At 36.5% G+C, this 15,644-nt stretch overlaps 2 protein-coding genes across 2 annotated transcripts; both read right to left on the bottom strand.

Moving 5' to 3' along the window:
• Nucleotides 1-473: 473 nt before the first annotated feature.
• On the bottom strand, nucleotides 474-7,085 carry LOC145640611 (transmembrane and coiled-coil domain-containing protein STS1-like). Its single transcript, XM_081691863.1, has 13 exons — nucleotides 6,582-7,085; nucleotides 6,289-6,445; nucleotides 6,002-6,154; nucleotides 5,761-5,858; nucleotides 5,502-5,593; nucleotides 4,432-4,502; nucleotides 4,199-4,334; nucleotides 3,387-3,446; nucleotides 3,180-3,265; nucleotides 2,921-2,997; nucleotides 2,249-2,319; nucleotides 1,185-1,242; nucleotides 474-1,098 (listed from the first exon to the last, which is right to left on the bottom strand). Exons 1-13 carry the CDS (start codon nucleotides 7,083-7,085, stop codon nucleotides 946-948), a joined length of 1,716 nt encoding a protein of 571 aa, XP_081547989.1. The 3' UTR covers nucleotides 474-945.
• Nucleotides 7,086-11,462: 4,377 nt separating this feature from the next.
• LOC145639368 (uncharacterized) lies at nucleotides 11,463-15,586 on the bottom strand. Its single transcript, XM_081690597.1, has 4 exons — nucleotides 15,466-15,586; nucleotides 13,859-14,076; nucleotides 12,563-12,655; nucleotides 11,463-12,431 (listed from the first exon to the last, which is right to left on the bottom strand). Exons 2-4 carry the CDS (start codon nucleotides 13,993-13,995, stop codon nucleotides 11,783-11,785), a joined length of 879 nt encoding a protein of 292 aa, XP_081546723.1. The 5' UTR covers nucleotides 13,996-14,076; nucleotides 15,466-15,586; the 3' UTR covers nucleotides 11,463-11,782.
• Between the last annotated feature and the right edge of the window lie 58 nt (nucleotides 15,587-15,644).

Below are 15,644 nucleotides of genomic sequence, written 5' to 3'. Positions count from 1 at the left end.
TTTTTTTTTTTCAAATATCTGATTAGAGTTGAGACAATCACAATATTCACGAGGTTCTACATCAACAATTTCTGGCTTTCAAAAAAAGAGCAATAATTTCTGATGTCTTAATCCGACAAGACGTTGACATTAATCTAGATATTTTTTGTTTATAAAGAAAATCCAGATTTTTCGAAATAATACTAATGACTCAATAGTATTATATATACTCCTAAAGTATAAAAAAGTATTGAAATTATGCATTGATAAACGTAAAAGTTAAAATATTACAACTAAAAGAAAATAAATGACGTATAAAACACCGACAATAGTGTCATTAAAAAAAAAAAAAAACACCAAACCTCCAACAATAGTCAAAGAACTGTATGTGAAATTGTAAATCATGCAAAGTCAAAGCAGTGTATTGCAAATACTCCGTATTAGGAGTAACAATAGCATTTTGAAACTCTACACAAGCAAATACCTGAGTAATTTAATTTGGGGATTTGATTTCGGACACTTGCAATTCAGTAATGCATGTATTGGAAAAGAGATCACATGGAGCAAATTTTGATTGACCGTCTGGTGCACATCCCACGTTTGTCCAGCAACAGAGCACGTCAGAAATGTGGGACGTGCACCAAAAAACGGGATTTTTATACGTACTATTATGCCTTCCGAAGATTCAACACTAAACAAGACCATGTTCATTATACAAAGACCATGCTCGTATCAATGATCAGTCGAGGTGTAATGGACATGCAAGTATGAACTATGAACTCTTCAGGGTTTATTACCGCAAATGGTTCAATAACTGAGCACAGCAACGAATATCCAAAACTTAATTACCACAGCGAGCTAGTACTTGTGAGTGTGATGAAAGCCTGAAAGGCGACCACTGTCCAACAATCAAGAACCGATTTCCTAGCAGGACGCCAAGAGGTTAGACAAGCAAATAAGCAAGAACTAAGGTTTAGTGGGTGCTCTCCTTGGGGATGATGGTTCTACTTTTCCATCTTTCCAAACAGGATAGTAAGTGTCTAGCTCAAGCTGTTTCAAAATGTGCTCAGTCATATTTACATATGATGCATGGCCTTCAATGATATGTGTCACATCGACCTGGCAGATGTCAGTTGTAGAATACATCAGTTACTTAGTGATAACTAGCGGCTGAAAATAAAGAGAAATGGATACCAAACACCAACATTTTCGATCCCAGGTTCATCCACGGGTTGAATTCCAGCTAACCCTTGAGATATTAGACTGCACATAAAAATTGGTTAGACCATTGTGAGAAACACAAGAAATTACACTACCATATGCAGTCAGCATATATAGATTGCATGCACCAGATGCTCCAACATAGAGAATCAAACACCTTATAAACCTTGCATGATACTATATAGAGCATAAAGCAAGGCTGTTGCTTTGTCTGGCCCTTATTTCTTTTTATTTTTTAAGAAAATTACATATTTCTCTATGATCTTCCAACAAAAAGCCACTTGTATCTATGAGATATTATGAAAGACTTGAGAGCTTCACAACTACTTGTTGGTCGCACCTGCATTCATGACTTGGGAAGCCTAGAGAAACCAAAACTGTACAGTAATGGAGTAAAATGACTGAAAGAAGTGCTACTCAAAGAAATCATGAATATTGGATGACTAAAATAAAAATAGAAAAAATTAGTAGAATCCCTCAACTTATAGTAGCCAGTTGTCAAATAGTCATCCCGCCTTTTGGTGATAGCCAAAAAAAGGGATCATGTCATACTGAAACTTTTTATACTAAAACATGACAGTCAATTCTAGCAAAGTAGCAATATCAAATGAAAAATCAATCATAACAACTAACAAAAGGTCAATAGCAAAACAAAGAAATATCCTAGTGGAAACCTGAACTGCAAAGCGTACTAAGTACTAACTGAACTGATATGGAAGTCCAAATTGGGTAATTATTAAATTGTAAAGAATCAATGTTGCATTTGTGGACTTTCAGATTTAAAAGAGCTTATGTTGAACCTATATTTGATCTATATTTCATGATATCAAAAAAAATTCAGTCCACAATTTCAGGTTTCAGCTGCTCTCATGTTGAGATCAGATGAGAATTTTTCCATGTCCAAACAAGTTGCCATGACCAGGGAATTTGAACAATTCAAACAACATAAAATCAGCAAATATGTTTGTTGAGCTCATTACAGTTAATTTCAGAAATTAAAATAATGAAGCAATCATGACAGTAAATAAGACTTCACATGTGTACATACTTGGAACGGAAAGCTACTCCAAGAGTCCAATCGTTTGTCGAATACACATTAATAAATCTCCCAGATACCATCTGCAAGTTGAAAGTGAAGTACATGCATAACTTCAATAGTAAATGACACATTAAGAAGCATTACTTATTTAGCAGGAAAAGATTATAAAACCTCACAAAACAATATCCACAAAATTTCCAGAGAGAGAGATTCTCTTAAAAAATGAATGCAACAACTACTACCCTGATTCCTCACTGCCCGCCCATCCCCTTCTTTCCCCAGGAATATAGGGATAACTCAAAATAAATAAGGTGTTGAACATCTTGTTTATACAACCAAAAAGCCAAGAATCTGAAGCTTGCTCACAAAGTAGAAATATGGAGGATAATCCTAACATTTTTTTGTAGCCAACCAATAAGTCAAAGAATCTGACATTTCTTCCTCTTACATTACCTCTTTTATTACTCCTATTATTTCGTGTAAAGCGTGAACTTTCCCCCGTTTTATATTTAATGTAAATAACACGGTAACATTATCCGAAGTTGAAGACCAAAATGCCAAATAGAAACATGGAAGGATAATCCTAACATTTCTCTCGACATGTTTTGACTGAACAATTATTATTTCCCTTCAGCTAAGAACAAACAAATGAACATTGCTTAGAGATGTTTCAGAAAGTACCTTTCTTGCAAGTATCCAATTCTCATCTTTCAATGAAATTGGTGCACCAAGAAGAACAATCCTCTCCACGAGCCCATCTAGCATGATCAAACATGTTATTGTTACTGCTAAATTGTAAATTTAAACAAATCTTGAGTTATACCAACCCCCACTACAGTCCTGCCTAGGAAAAGGTAATGGAAAGAAAAGCTAAATAAAGCATGCAGTACAATGCCAAGAACTAGAATCTAAGTTAACATTAAACTAACGCCTGACTTACCATGACCTCCTTCTGTTTCACCTAGATACTGGAGGCACTTGAAAATCACACGAGCCCCAACTGAGAAACCTATTAGTGTAATTGGTCTGCAGACATACATAATTAACGTTTAAGGAAGTTCAACCCCAATGGTCAAAGAATGTGATGAAGAAGGGGAAATAAGAGTAGATATCAAAAGTTGATTTAACAGATAGAAATAAGTCCTACCTATTTCCATGGTGTCCTTCCAGCAGCACCTCTGCAAGCAGCTTACCAGCTTTGTCTGATCTGTGGAAATATTCAAAAATGAATCTCAATAGAACTTTCTAGCTATTCTGCTCACTTTGATATTCCTTTTTCAAGTTAAACAAACTACTATCACTATCATCCCAATCCTTCTCAAAAAGTTGCTACCTAGAGCAACATAGGAGGGTTTAAGTCAATGCAATAAACCAGTAATCGCAAAAGGGCAGTTCCAAAAATCTATAATTGGGAAAGCATTGAATAATCTACAACTGACGGAGAATTTATAAAATCATATTAAGACAGAAAAGTTAATAGATAACAAGGCTGCCCAACAGAAAAAGTATCTTCTGTGCAATCATCTCCATCAGCATGAAAAGGTCTTTGCAAAAAATTAAAACCTGAAAACTCTCACATGCAGGACCGGATCAAAAAAAAGATTTATTTTTTAAGAAGGGTGTCCAAAACTTGGCTATTTAAGTCAAGAGAGGCTTAATTGATTAACAACAGGCTACAGACTCATGCCGCTTAACCATGCCTCCATTTGCAACAGGAATAGGGAGCAAATTATAGGTTTCATAGTTTCAGACATGTAAAAAGCTCAACGCATGAGACTCAATAACTCTCCGGAACCTCATAACAAACTGGATTAGGTAATGCAAGCTAAATACCAATACAAAAGAAGCTTACAAGGGTTGCTAGAAACAATAATCAAGGTCTTGTGAAAAAGTTAACAGCATGATAATGAACAGAAGCACACTGTACACTTCAACCAAACATAATGCTGATGAGACAACCTGTCTAATGCAACTGCCCACTTGCTGTCAATAACATCACTTGCAGCAATAAGTGATGCTGGAATAGTAAGGGCTGACATAACTGTGCCTATAACAGTCATCATGGCACCCAAACTCATCAAATGTGAAGTAAGTTCTGCGAGACAGCAATGGAAGAAATCAGTCAGAGCAAGCAGGCCACTGGTTGAAGTTTTAAAAACACTGCTTATGGAAGAAAGTCTAAGAAAATTCACCTGAAGCAATTAAGTCCTGCACCGCAGTAGCAAGTGCAGCCAAATTGCTGAATTCCCAGTGTAATGCATAACTGTAAAAGTCACGCAAGGAATTTAACATAACCAATACAAAAAGTAGAAGTTTTGCGGCGACACATAGTTTAGTCACCACCAAGACAAATAAGAAGCAATATCTTATAAGATAGCAAGTTTAAGGGAAAAAACAAATGAGCAATGAAACATCTAATGTGAATATGTATATGCTTGAAAACTCCTGAGACTGACTACCTTGAGATTAGGTACATCAGTGACAATGATTTGAAATAAACAAAGCTCTAATAATACAGAAGGAAGACTTTCATGGAATATAAGCTGTGCTGACAGCCTGGATTGGCTGGATAAGAGCAGCACTACAAATCTCTCCACCAGCCTAGCACTTTGTAAGATACCTCAAACAGTCTGCAACTTATTAACACTACCCTTAAAGCATCAAAAAAAAAAAAAAAAGAAGCAAAGAGAGCCATGTTGCTAATTAACAATCAATACATAAGAGGAGTACTGCCCAAAAAAGGGGGCATCCAAAGGGGTGAAATTCTCCCAAACTATGCCAAAAGAATTAACTTAGTGAGGTTGTTATCCATGGTGCTTTGTCAATGTACGGATATTATGTCAGCCGTGCAGTTATTATCTTTTAGAGAATTTAGCACTAGGTCAGATCCTTCAGCAAAAAAGTGCTTGCCAATTGCCATGCAGTCACCACTCAAAGAAGCCATAAAAGCCACACTCTTTATAAATAAAACTACAAAGAAATAAATAGTCAATACATTGAAAAAATCTGGATCCTGCTTGTAGTAAAGTAAGGTTAAGAACTTAGAAAGCCTACATACATCATGTACACTTTTTTTTTTAAAACCTGATGAGGTAAGCTATTGATGTGAATGCAGTATACAATCAAATGCAGAGGTTAAGGCGATTCTAATGCCAAAAAAGGGTACATATTGTGTTGCATGGCTTGGATCACAATTGCATCAAGCCATAAAGCTTAACACTATTCAAACCTTTCAAAGTAAACACTTAAAGAACATTTTTACCTCTCCAAGTTAATGTTTTGACTTTCCCAAGGTCTCACAAAGTCTACTTCTTCAAAAACAAGTCCAGATACCATTATTCCAACTGCAAGATGCTGCAGATTAATACTAATATAAATACTTTAAATTCAGTAGAAAAAATTGCAAAACTTATGATAATACTAATATTTTTCCTCAGTAGTTGCTATGTGATACCAGTTATCCTTTACATGCCAGAGGGAGATTCTGAGTGATACATAAGCAGTAATTCAGAGGAACCTACCCCCTTCTTGTGATTTTCACCAATTGCTATGAAGTCAAAGTCTTCAATATTTCCAATTCTATTAGCCATCTTGCTACCACAAAGTCCAGCTCCCGCCGCTGGAGTTTGAAATATAATGTAGCAAAAATGCAACCAAACAAATTTTCACACTGAGATTTACTCTGCAATGACTATGGAAAAAAAAAAAAGAGACTAAGGAATAATGTCAAGGAAGATATGAAAGAAGAAACCGAATAATTACCTCCAAAAGATGCAGCTATAGCAATCGAACCACCAACAGATCCAACAGCTGTAGCAGCTGCAGCAAATCCACTTGCACCAATGGCAGGCAAAAGGCTTCCCAATGTTGGAGCCACAGTGCTGAGCCCCTGAGCGATTGCAGGTGCAACTACTCCTGCAATATCAGAAGAGAAGTTGAGTAGTGAGAACTGGTTCCAACTTCCAAGTCCTTTCAACTTATTTGAGATTTATGATAGTTTTAACCACTATAGTCTACAACTCTACACTCTACAGACACAAGGCATATACCTCCAGATACAGCTAACACTGCTCCCCCAGCCAAAGCAGCTCCACCAATCATGCCACCTTGCTTCCATTTGACCCAAGGATCACTATCATCTCTCTTTTCGACTTCTCCTTTGATTATATCCATCAATGAACAAGCTAATATTATCTCCAATGCTTCCTATGAAAAAGAAAAAAATGAATTTAGCAAAAGTAATAGATAGCCCCTATATTGCAATATATGTTAAATATTAAGGATTCACATGAGAGTTCCTTAAAAGACGTATTAAATACATTACAATAACAGGTAAACTAACCACTTTAATCCATTTGACATCCAGCCAAGTTGCTAAAAGTCGTAGAGCAACACGATGCCGAGAATCATATCCCTTTACAGATTGAGAAGCCTTTTTGTTTTCTTCGTTGGTGCCAAGTAGGCATGCAGAAAGAAGCTCATACAAGACAGTCACTTTGCGAGGGCAACTAAGTGAGTCTGCACTTTCGACATGTTTTTCATAAGTATGGCTTTTACACGTATCTTTCATCTGTTCTTTCACAGATTTGTGAAGATTCACTCTCTCTGTGGCTTCTTCAGACAGAGATTCTGCAGAGTCAGAGTACCTTTCACTGCATAAAAGTTCATCTTCCAACTTTTCACCATAATTAACAATAGTTGCATCACGTGCCTCCATGCTAGATACCATGGTATCAACAAGCTTTGACAGAGCAAGTTCTTTAGCAGCAACCTCTGAAGTTAAGGCTCTTCCATCACAAAGTAACTTTAAAAACTGTTTATACCATGAAGACCGAGTGACTACCATAGTATATCATGCTATCTTAAATTAAAAAATGGTCAATGAGAAGCTCACAAAAGTAAAGGGGTATTTTCAGCTTCGATAATAATTTTCCACGTATCATATAACATCTTAAATTCTTAATCTGAATAACAGTGATTTAAAATGAACATAAATAAAAGAACTTAATGTGGTTGCCATTGTCCGTATATGATTCATTCTACTGTTTATGAGGAATAAAGAGGATGAAATGTCATGATAGAAGTTCTTACAAAGCAGCTATATAGATACTTATCATTTATAAAATGTTACTTCCTCCGTTTTCTTTTACTTGCAACACTTCCCTAAAAAGGAAATGTCACAATACTTGCAACACACTATAAAAGGAAAGTTACTTTAGGGAAAAACTACACTATTTCCCTTATTTAAAGCACATGGCCCACTAAATTACACTCCTAACAACCACTCATCTAATTTTAAAGTGTATTATATCATGTGAACCCCACATTTCTTAAATACCGTGAGAAAGTGTGTGTTGCATCTAAAAGAAAATGGAGGAAGTATATGGAATTTTTCCTCGTGACTACAGCTAAAGAGCTCAAAGCAGGAAATTAATCAGCAACAGAAAAGAACTCTACTTTTTTCCAGCAAACAAAAGAGAATAATTTTAGGTGATTTTTTATGCTACCAATGAGAATATGCTATTGTATATGACTACCAATGAGAAAAACCCAAAAACATATTAGCTCCACAAAGCAAATGTGTGACCAACAAAATATTTTTTTATTTTATGTCTACCTTAAGGACGGTGTACGGATGGAGCTGAAAGATGAGAAGCACTATGTACTTAATGCCATTCCCCCTCCCCCAAATCAATGTGGAAATCTGTAGTGGCAACAATGAGAACAAAACTCACTCCAGTCAGCATTCTTTTATGTAGGGTCCTACACAGACATTGTTGATTTCCTGTTCCTAAAAATTTCAACAATATTCTTTCACTTTTTTTGTTAATTAGCAACCACTTGGTCAATATCTCTTCACTCAAACATTCACTGACTTAATGGTTGGAAATTCTCTCTCAATCTAGTTTCACAATATCCTGATCAGAACCCTTTTTCACACCAAATTTACACTTCAAATAATTCAATTTACTTCGACCCAGCCTCACACCTCCAATGTGTAACTCTTGTCTACATAATTCTGTCTCATCATTAACTACTACTCTAAATTCATCAACTGAAACAATATCACCTGCAAATAAAATATACCATGGAAAATCATCTTGCACAAAATTTGCTAAATAACCGTGAATCTGCAACTAGTGCAGTTGTTTGTTACAATACAATCTTAAATGAAATATTCTCAAACACACTATTGCATCACCCCTAACATTAGTCCTCGTCACCACCACTCATCCTTGGTGGTGTCGGTATATATAGTGATACAACTCTCTTTATCAATGCCCAGCAAAGTACCACCCTGGGTACATTGCCATAACTATTCTCAATAGCAAAGTGTAAATTCTTGATCCTTACACATTATAACTCCATAAGTTTATCGCTTGATTGCTTTTATACCAAATGGCTCATGTATAAACCCAAAATGTTTCTCCAAAATGGACACCATCATGACTTCTCAAACCATTTAACACATTACACTCATCAATTCATCATCATTGTCCATCACTTCTGCTAACATTATAGACGAGCTTAGCATTTTGATGTCAGTATTATTAATGTACAATTGTAATTCACAAATGCAGAAAAATTCACAATAAAAGAGCAAATAAGCAGCCAAAAAAATTGTCATGATAGTAAGCATCATCAAATTTCGAGTTCAAATTTCAACTGCTATTCCACTCATAACTACTAATCATAGCAAAGAAATTACATTAATTTGTTTTAAAAGAAAATAAAAGAGTGATACATACAGAATCAACATGATGACTAATTTGTGAGGAAGTTCCAGCAGTCTCCTTCAAACCATCCCATGCTTTATCATCAACCTTCATAAACCTTCCAAAAATAGAAAGAAATCAACAACAATCACAAAACACAATCAAAACCCTAAAAAAAAATCAAATTATCAAAATTATAGGAGAGAGAATTACTTGAAAACAGGGAGAAGCAAGCCGGAATCCTCATGAATCCAAAGATAAGGACGATCGGAGACGGAGGAAGTAGCGGCGGCGCTCATTCCAGCGCCGATAGGCTCGTCGTCGGGAGAAGGAAGAGTAGAGGTAAGACGACATTGATGAAGCTGAGATTGATTTAGGGCAAGTGCGAACAATCCTGAAGCTGCGTATTTTTGAGTTGAATCCAGAATTGAGACCTCCATTGTTGGAAATTTGAGCAAAGTTCGAGGTTCTGAGTGAAGGAAGTTGATGAAACCGCCATTGAAGAAGCTTGAGAAGTGAGTTGAGGTCGGTTATGGAAGGTTTGAGGAAGTTGGAAATGCGCCATTTGTCGTTGTAAAGGGTTGGTTTTTGACACGGGTTGAGTTTAAACGCGGGAGATTGTGCCAAAGCATTACAATGCTGCATAAGTACGTATAGTATTAATGTATATTGTATAGTATTTGTATTGATGGCGAAATCGGCAATGTGTAAAAAAAATAGTCTTGGAACAAGGCGATAATGATTTTGGTCGGTGTAATTGGATCCAACATTACTAAACGATTTGCCTTTTCTGTATGTCGTATTTGAAAGGTTCCTCGTTTCTGGGTTGTCCCCGTTCATGGGTTGGCTGTAAGTGTTCATCGTTGTCAGTTTTTTTACTTTCAGTTTTAAGTTAGGCTATTATTGACGTTTTGTCCTTCATTCTACTTATATAAAAAAAAAAAAATTAAACAGTATATGTATATGTATTTCAATTAAGATATACATAAGACTTATTGATATACATACTATGGTCATGTGGATAAAAAAAAACTAAGTGATTCTATAATAGTTTCCAATTGACTTGCTTAAAGTTAGCATCATCTAGTTCAATTGCATGAAATTACATAATTAAAGCACAATAGCAATGAAAAATCAGTCCTCCAAGTTGTTGTAAAATAAGTACAAGCACTAGAAGAAAGTTAGCAAGCAAGGGCAAACTTGCAGGAATATGATTGCATAGTTTTGTACATCATAGAATATGTCATAGCTACTTCGTTCACTAAGGAAGACAAGTTGCTGAAACACTTTGGTATAGTACCTAAGAAATTATTCCAAGAAAGATAAAAGGAAACGAAGGTATTCAAGATAGTTCAACAGGGGTTTTCCCTAAGAATGAGTTGTTTTCATGCACTGAAGTAAGTAGAATTGACAGTGTTTCTTCCGATCCTTGCCGGTAGGCTTCCTGAAAACTTGTTTGCCCCAATACCTAACAGCATTGATGCTCGACAAAGTACGATACAGAATGTGGAATTTCCACATGCCCGAATCAAAATTTATTGTTTGCGAAATTTATAATCTGCAGTTTATTTGTTCTTACCCGACAATCTAATATCTCTCCGCAACTTTATGGTGGGATAATGCTACCAAAAAGAATCAAAGGAAGACCCATTTACCCCAAGCTAGGCATCAGTTCAAAAATGTCTTCAGCTAAAGGACCGGAAAATAGATTTTCTTGAAGATATATTTGTCCTGCGTTGGTAGACCAATTTGGTAACTGAATTTTAAAATCATTCCAGCTCAATTTGATGTATGAGAGGTTTGGAAAAACTAGTCCACGCGGCAACCTTCCCTAATTCGTTATTGGATGGTTCACATAAGTCAGCTGAGAAGCAACATCAGAGAACCGATAGCAGGGATTGGATATATTGAAGAACAAAGGCAAGAGAATATTGGCTCTGAAGCCATACAGGAAGCCAGGAACAGAACATACAAAAAAAAATGGCATAGGGTTTTGTTTTGTTTTTTTGATCAAATGAACTTCTGCTGGAATTCCCTACCACTTCAAGATGCAACTTGAATAACTCTGAGAGTTGGCCAGGCTATCTGGAATGGAGTTATTCAGCTTCTTTCAGAAAGGTATAATATTTCTAAGGACGACAAGTTTCCTACCAAATAAGGTATTGAACCCCACAGAGTTCTCGAACAATTGAGTTTTCTGTGACAAATTTCCTATGGAAAATGGGATAGAACCTCTCACAGAATGCTTTCAAGGACATGTCTATAGATGTAATGTTAATTTCAAAGGTAGGATGGAATTCTCAAGGCCATACAGGTTCGCTGGGCGCAGTCCAATCTCTAAGAATCTAATTGATGAGGTAGAGCATATTGGCATTGAGACCTTGTAAGCATCAATTTAGCTGGAAAAGATTGAATTTCTGAGGTCTGGTAGAATCTCATCAAAAGAGCCTAAAGCTTGTTAACAGAAAAAAAACGAACATCAATCACAATCAAGAGGGCAATAAAAATATTAAAATACAATCAGCCTTCTCTATAGTTTGCAGCACACACTTCTGTAGCACACAATAACTAAACGAGTAAATTCAAACTAGCCAATAACATAATAGCTATATCCAAAAAAAAAAAAAAAAAAAAACACAAAACTTAATAGCTCTATAAATTCTCAACAGGAAATTCAAAACCAAAACGGCAGCAACAAAGTCACCAAAAATTCTGTAATGACTGACTAAACAAAAAAAGCACGACAACATACAAGTTTTTATTCGGTCAACGAACTTCATGGAAATCAATTCCATCATCCAAAGTGTAATCAATAAGATATGCCATCTCAGTACCTCCTCGGTGGCATGCGATCCATCATTCTTCCTGAAGGGCATTCATAAGACATATGTCCTCGACCACCACAGGTGTGACAGATAACCATAGCTGGACCGCCCATGCAATCTCTGCTCATATGTCCCATCTGGCCACAACTCCTGCAGATGATATCACGATAACCCCCTCCTCCTCCCATGGGATATCCTCCACCGCCTCCTCCAAAACCACCATAACGACCTCCACCATGTCCACCACCACCTCCTCCAAAACCACCATAACGACCTCCACCACCACCACCACCACTGCCCCGGTCATTAAGAACATCAGCTTTCGGACATTGCCTGGCCACGTGGCCAGAGACATTGCACAAGTTACAAACGGGCTCATCAGAGCAGTCACGAGCAAGGTGTCCTGTCTTCCTGCAATTCTTGCATGCCTTATCATTTGTGCATTCCGCAGCAACATGGCCTTGCTTGAAGCAATTGTTACACAGTCTCAAGTCACCGGGTGGGAGTTCAGGATTCGGGCATTCTCTGGCACGGTGCCCAGCTTTGCCACATGCATGGCAGATGCCCTCATTTGAGCAGTTACTGGCCATATGCCCAGGCTCACGACAGTTCCAGCAAAGAGATTTTGTGGTACACTCAGCAGCAATATGCCTGCATTTATATAGGTATTCACATTATTAGTCTTTTCAGATCATCTATTCTGCTAATCAGTTTCACAAGTTAGGCATGCAGAAGGAAGCATAAAAAAGGCATAGATTCTAACTGAATAAAATAATTCATACCCAGGGAGGCCGCAGTTGTTGCAAACAGCAACGTTTGTACATTCTCTAGCAAAGTGACCAGGCTGTTTGCAGTTGTTACAGACATTGCTTTGGCTGCAATATATCCAATAGAAGTTAGCATCAAATGAAAAGATCCGACTAATTATAAACAGAAACTGCCAAACATATGCCACACATAGACTGCTAGTGTTAGGGGAGAGGCTATTCTATTGACGTGTAAGATATCTGAAAATTTAAAACAATAATTAACCTAACCCAAATGTATTGAAAACGAAGTTATCTGAAAGAAAATGAAAACTGCAGTTTGAATAATACAGATAATAAGATAAATCTAGCAGCTAAAAACCCCCAAATATAGGTCCCATCTTAACCGTAAGACATAAAACATTATCAGCTTATCACAACATAATTTCTCATGATACTTTAAATCATACACGACAGTTCCTTTTATAGTAACTAGCTTCATTATTCCCAGGTCCCAACTTAGCAAAACAACTGTGATCATTTCCAAAATTGACATATATTCTCAACCTTTATCTGTACAAATCAGAGAGTTGTGCAAGCTAGAAAGGAAAAGAAGACAATATATTGTACACCAACCGTAAATAATTTTCTCTCTCTCTTATTAATGATGGTTCTGAAGGTATATACAACATTGCCCGATAGGGCTTTAGGGCCTAATTAATATAGCTGAAGAATGAACTGATGGAGACTATAAAGAACAAAAAGAACTTACGAAAGTGACTCTCAACCACTAAAGCTAGCACGAAACCAGCACTAGTAAAATATTGAATAGAAAAGAAATTAGAAATGGGATAATATATTGTAGAGAAGCCAAAGTATGAAGCCATTGTGAACCATTAAAGGCAAGACACAACTTGCTCAGGTTCCCAGAACTCCAGTATACAAACTGTAAATTATCAGCAGTATGTCTCAAGAATTCATTATGCTGCTGAACAAATACCAAGTTTTGCCTACAAGTTCAGAGGAGCTTAATCGGACATTTCAAACCCTCAAGCACTGGCACTGGGTAATATAACCAGGAAAAGGATAGTACAAATTTTAAAACCACACACACATCATCTACCATACATGATAATTTCAGGAATACATGGTTCCTTTTGGCAATACAGCTTAGTGTAATTGCTCTTGAAACTCTGATCAGTTCATTAATCATCTCATTTAGCAACTACTTTCCTTTCTTTTCTCCCCCTCCCCCAAATTTATGCAACTTTTATTCTTTTCCAACTACACTACCCAACAAACAGTTGAAGAGCATTGTTAAAATCAAACCACCTGAAACCCCGACGTGCATCTCTCCTATATGGAGCATCACGAAAAGAAGGGCGTTGAGATCGCATTCTACGATCTCGAGGACTCCTGCTTCTGCTACGGCTACGGCTACGGCTTTGACTCCTGCTGCGCGAACTCATCTTCAATTCCTCTCTTCCCCTTTCTAAACAAACTGATCTTCAAACGCCAACACTCAACTCCAACCAGCACCTGAAGCTCCCCTGCCAAAAACCATCCCCATCAATCCACTAATTGTCCATAACCAAATTCCAATGCTACATATAAGTCCCTATCCAACAAAAACCAACTACAGCACACATAGAGTTCAACAATCCACACCACACCTTGTTAGTTATAACAAAAACCTCAACAACAACAACAACAACACACCCCAAAAAATTCAAGCGCCACAAGAAAAACTACAGAGTTTAGGAGAACTCCCCCACAAATCAGTGCTTTTTACCATCTTCCTTCCAAACTCAGATACAGAATAGACCCATTCAACTCACTGCATCTACAGAAGGCTGAGAGTTATCACTACGAAAAGGTGAAATAGAAGGATCATAGACTACACCGAAGATTAACAATATTGTTACAAGCAACTTAATTTGGACACTCCTCCCTCAGACATCTGGGTTCTCCACAGATAAAATTATACACCCATCCGCAAATACACCAGAGCCTCACTGAAGCTTAGTGTGACATACGTCCACAAGAAATACTCGAGAACACCAGATGGCAGATTGGCAGATATGTCTTCTATTTCAATTATCATTAAACTTTAAAAACATACCATTGATTTGCAAAACAGTAGAACAACATATGGCGTGACCGCATTAAAACACCAATACACGAGATTTTCAACAGAAAATAAGGAAATGAGACTACCAAGCAGCATTTTAAATACCATTACCATCAAGAACATAATTTTCAAATCCCACCACTGCTCTACATCATACAGTATCATTTAAAACTCATCAATACAAGCTCCGGAGGCAGCGGAATGTAACTAATTAGCCATGACGACAGAGATAATTAAAGATAAATAATGCAGAGCAGCACAAGATAATGCATTGCCCTTTTTTTTTTTTTTTTTTTTTTGTGTGTGTGTGAAACCAGATAATGCATTGCTTCATTGACATATATATTAGCTGAAAGAATGAGATTTTGTAGACTACACGCAAAAATTTAACATCACACATAAATTAGAAGATGAAAAATTTACCAATAACATTCATTTAAATAGCGAGAAACAAACCAACGAAAAACAGAATTTCTACCACAAATTTTGAGATAAATCCATAAAATTAGTTAAGTTCATAAAATTTTGAAGAAATTAGGAACAAAATTGGCAATACTATTCATAATCAATTGATCCAAAACCCTAAATCTAACCGCCAACCTATTACTAATAATCAAACACAGAAAAAAGGATGATAGCAATATAAATAAGTAAGGAAAATACTTGAATCTACAACAAATATAAACCCTAAATCCAGAAAATTAATGGATCTATGAATTATGAAAAACAAAAACATGAATATAATCAGAGCTTCGAATACTAATTCATCGAATCAAAATAGAGAGATAAAGAACGAGCGAGAGAATACCAATCGGAAAAAGTTCAGTACAATCGCGAGCTTCGAAGCTATGGCGGAAACAAATTTTCGATTGAGGATTTACGAAATCCGAAAAATGGAGAGAAAGTATGTGTTGGAGTCTTTTATGAGTTTTATCCGAACTCTTAACTAAAAATTAACGAATTTCCAATTTTATCCTTGAGTCGTGT

Source organism: Chenopodium album, chromosome 7 (assembly GCF_948465745.1).
Source record: "Chenopodium album chromosome 7, dcCheAlbu1.1, whole genome shotgun sequence".
In the NCBI taxonomy this organism is placed as follows: domain Eukaryota; kingdom Viridiplantae; phylum Streptophyta; class Magnoliopsida; order Caryophyllales; family Amaranthaceae; genus Chenopodium; species Chenopodium album.
This window is presented reverse-complemented; position numbering and strand designations above follow the sequence as displayed.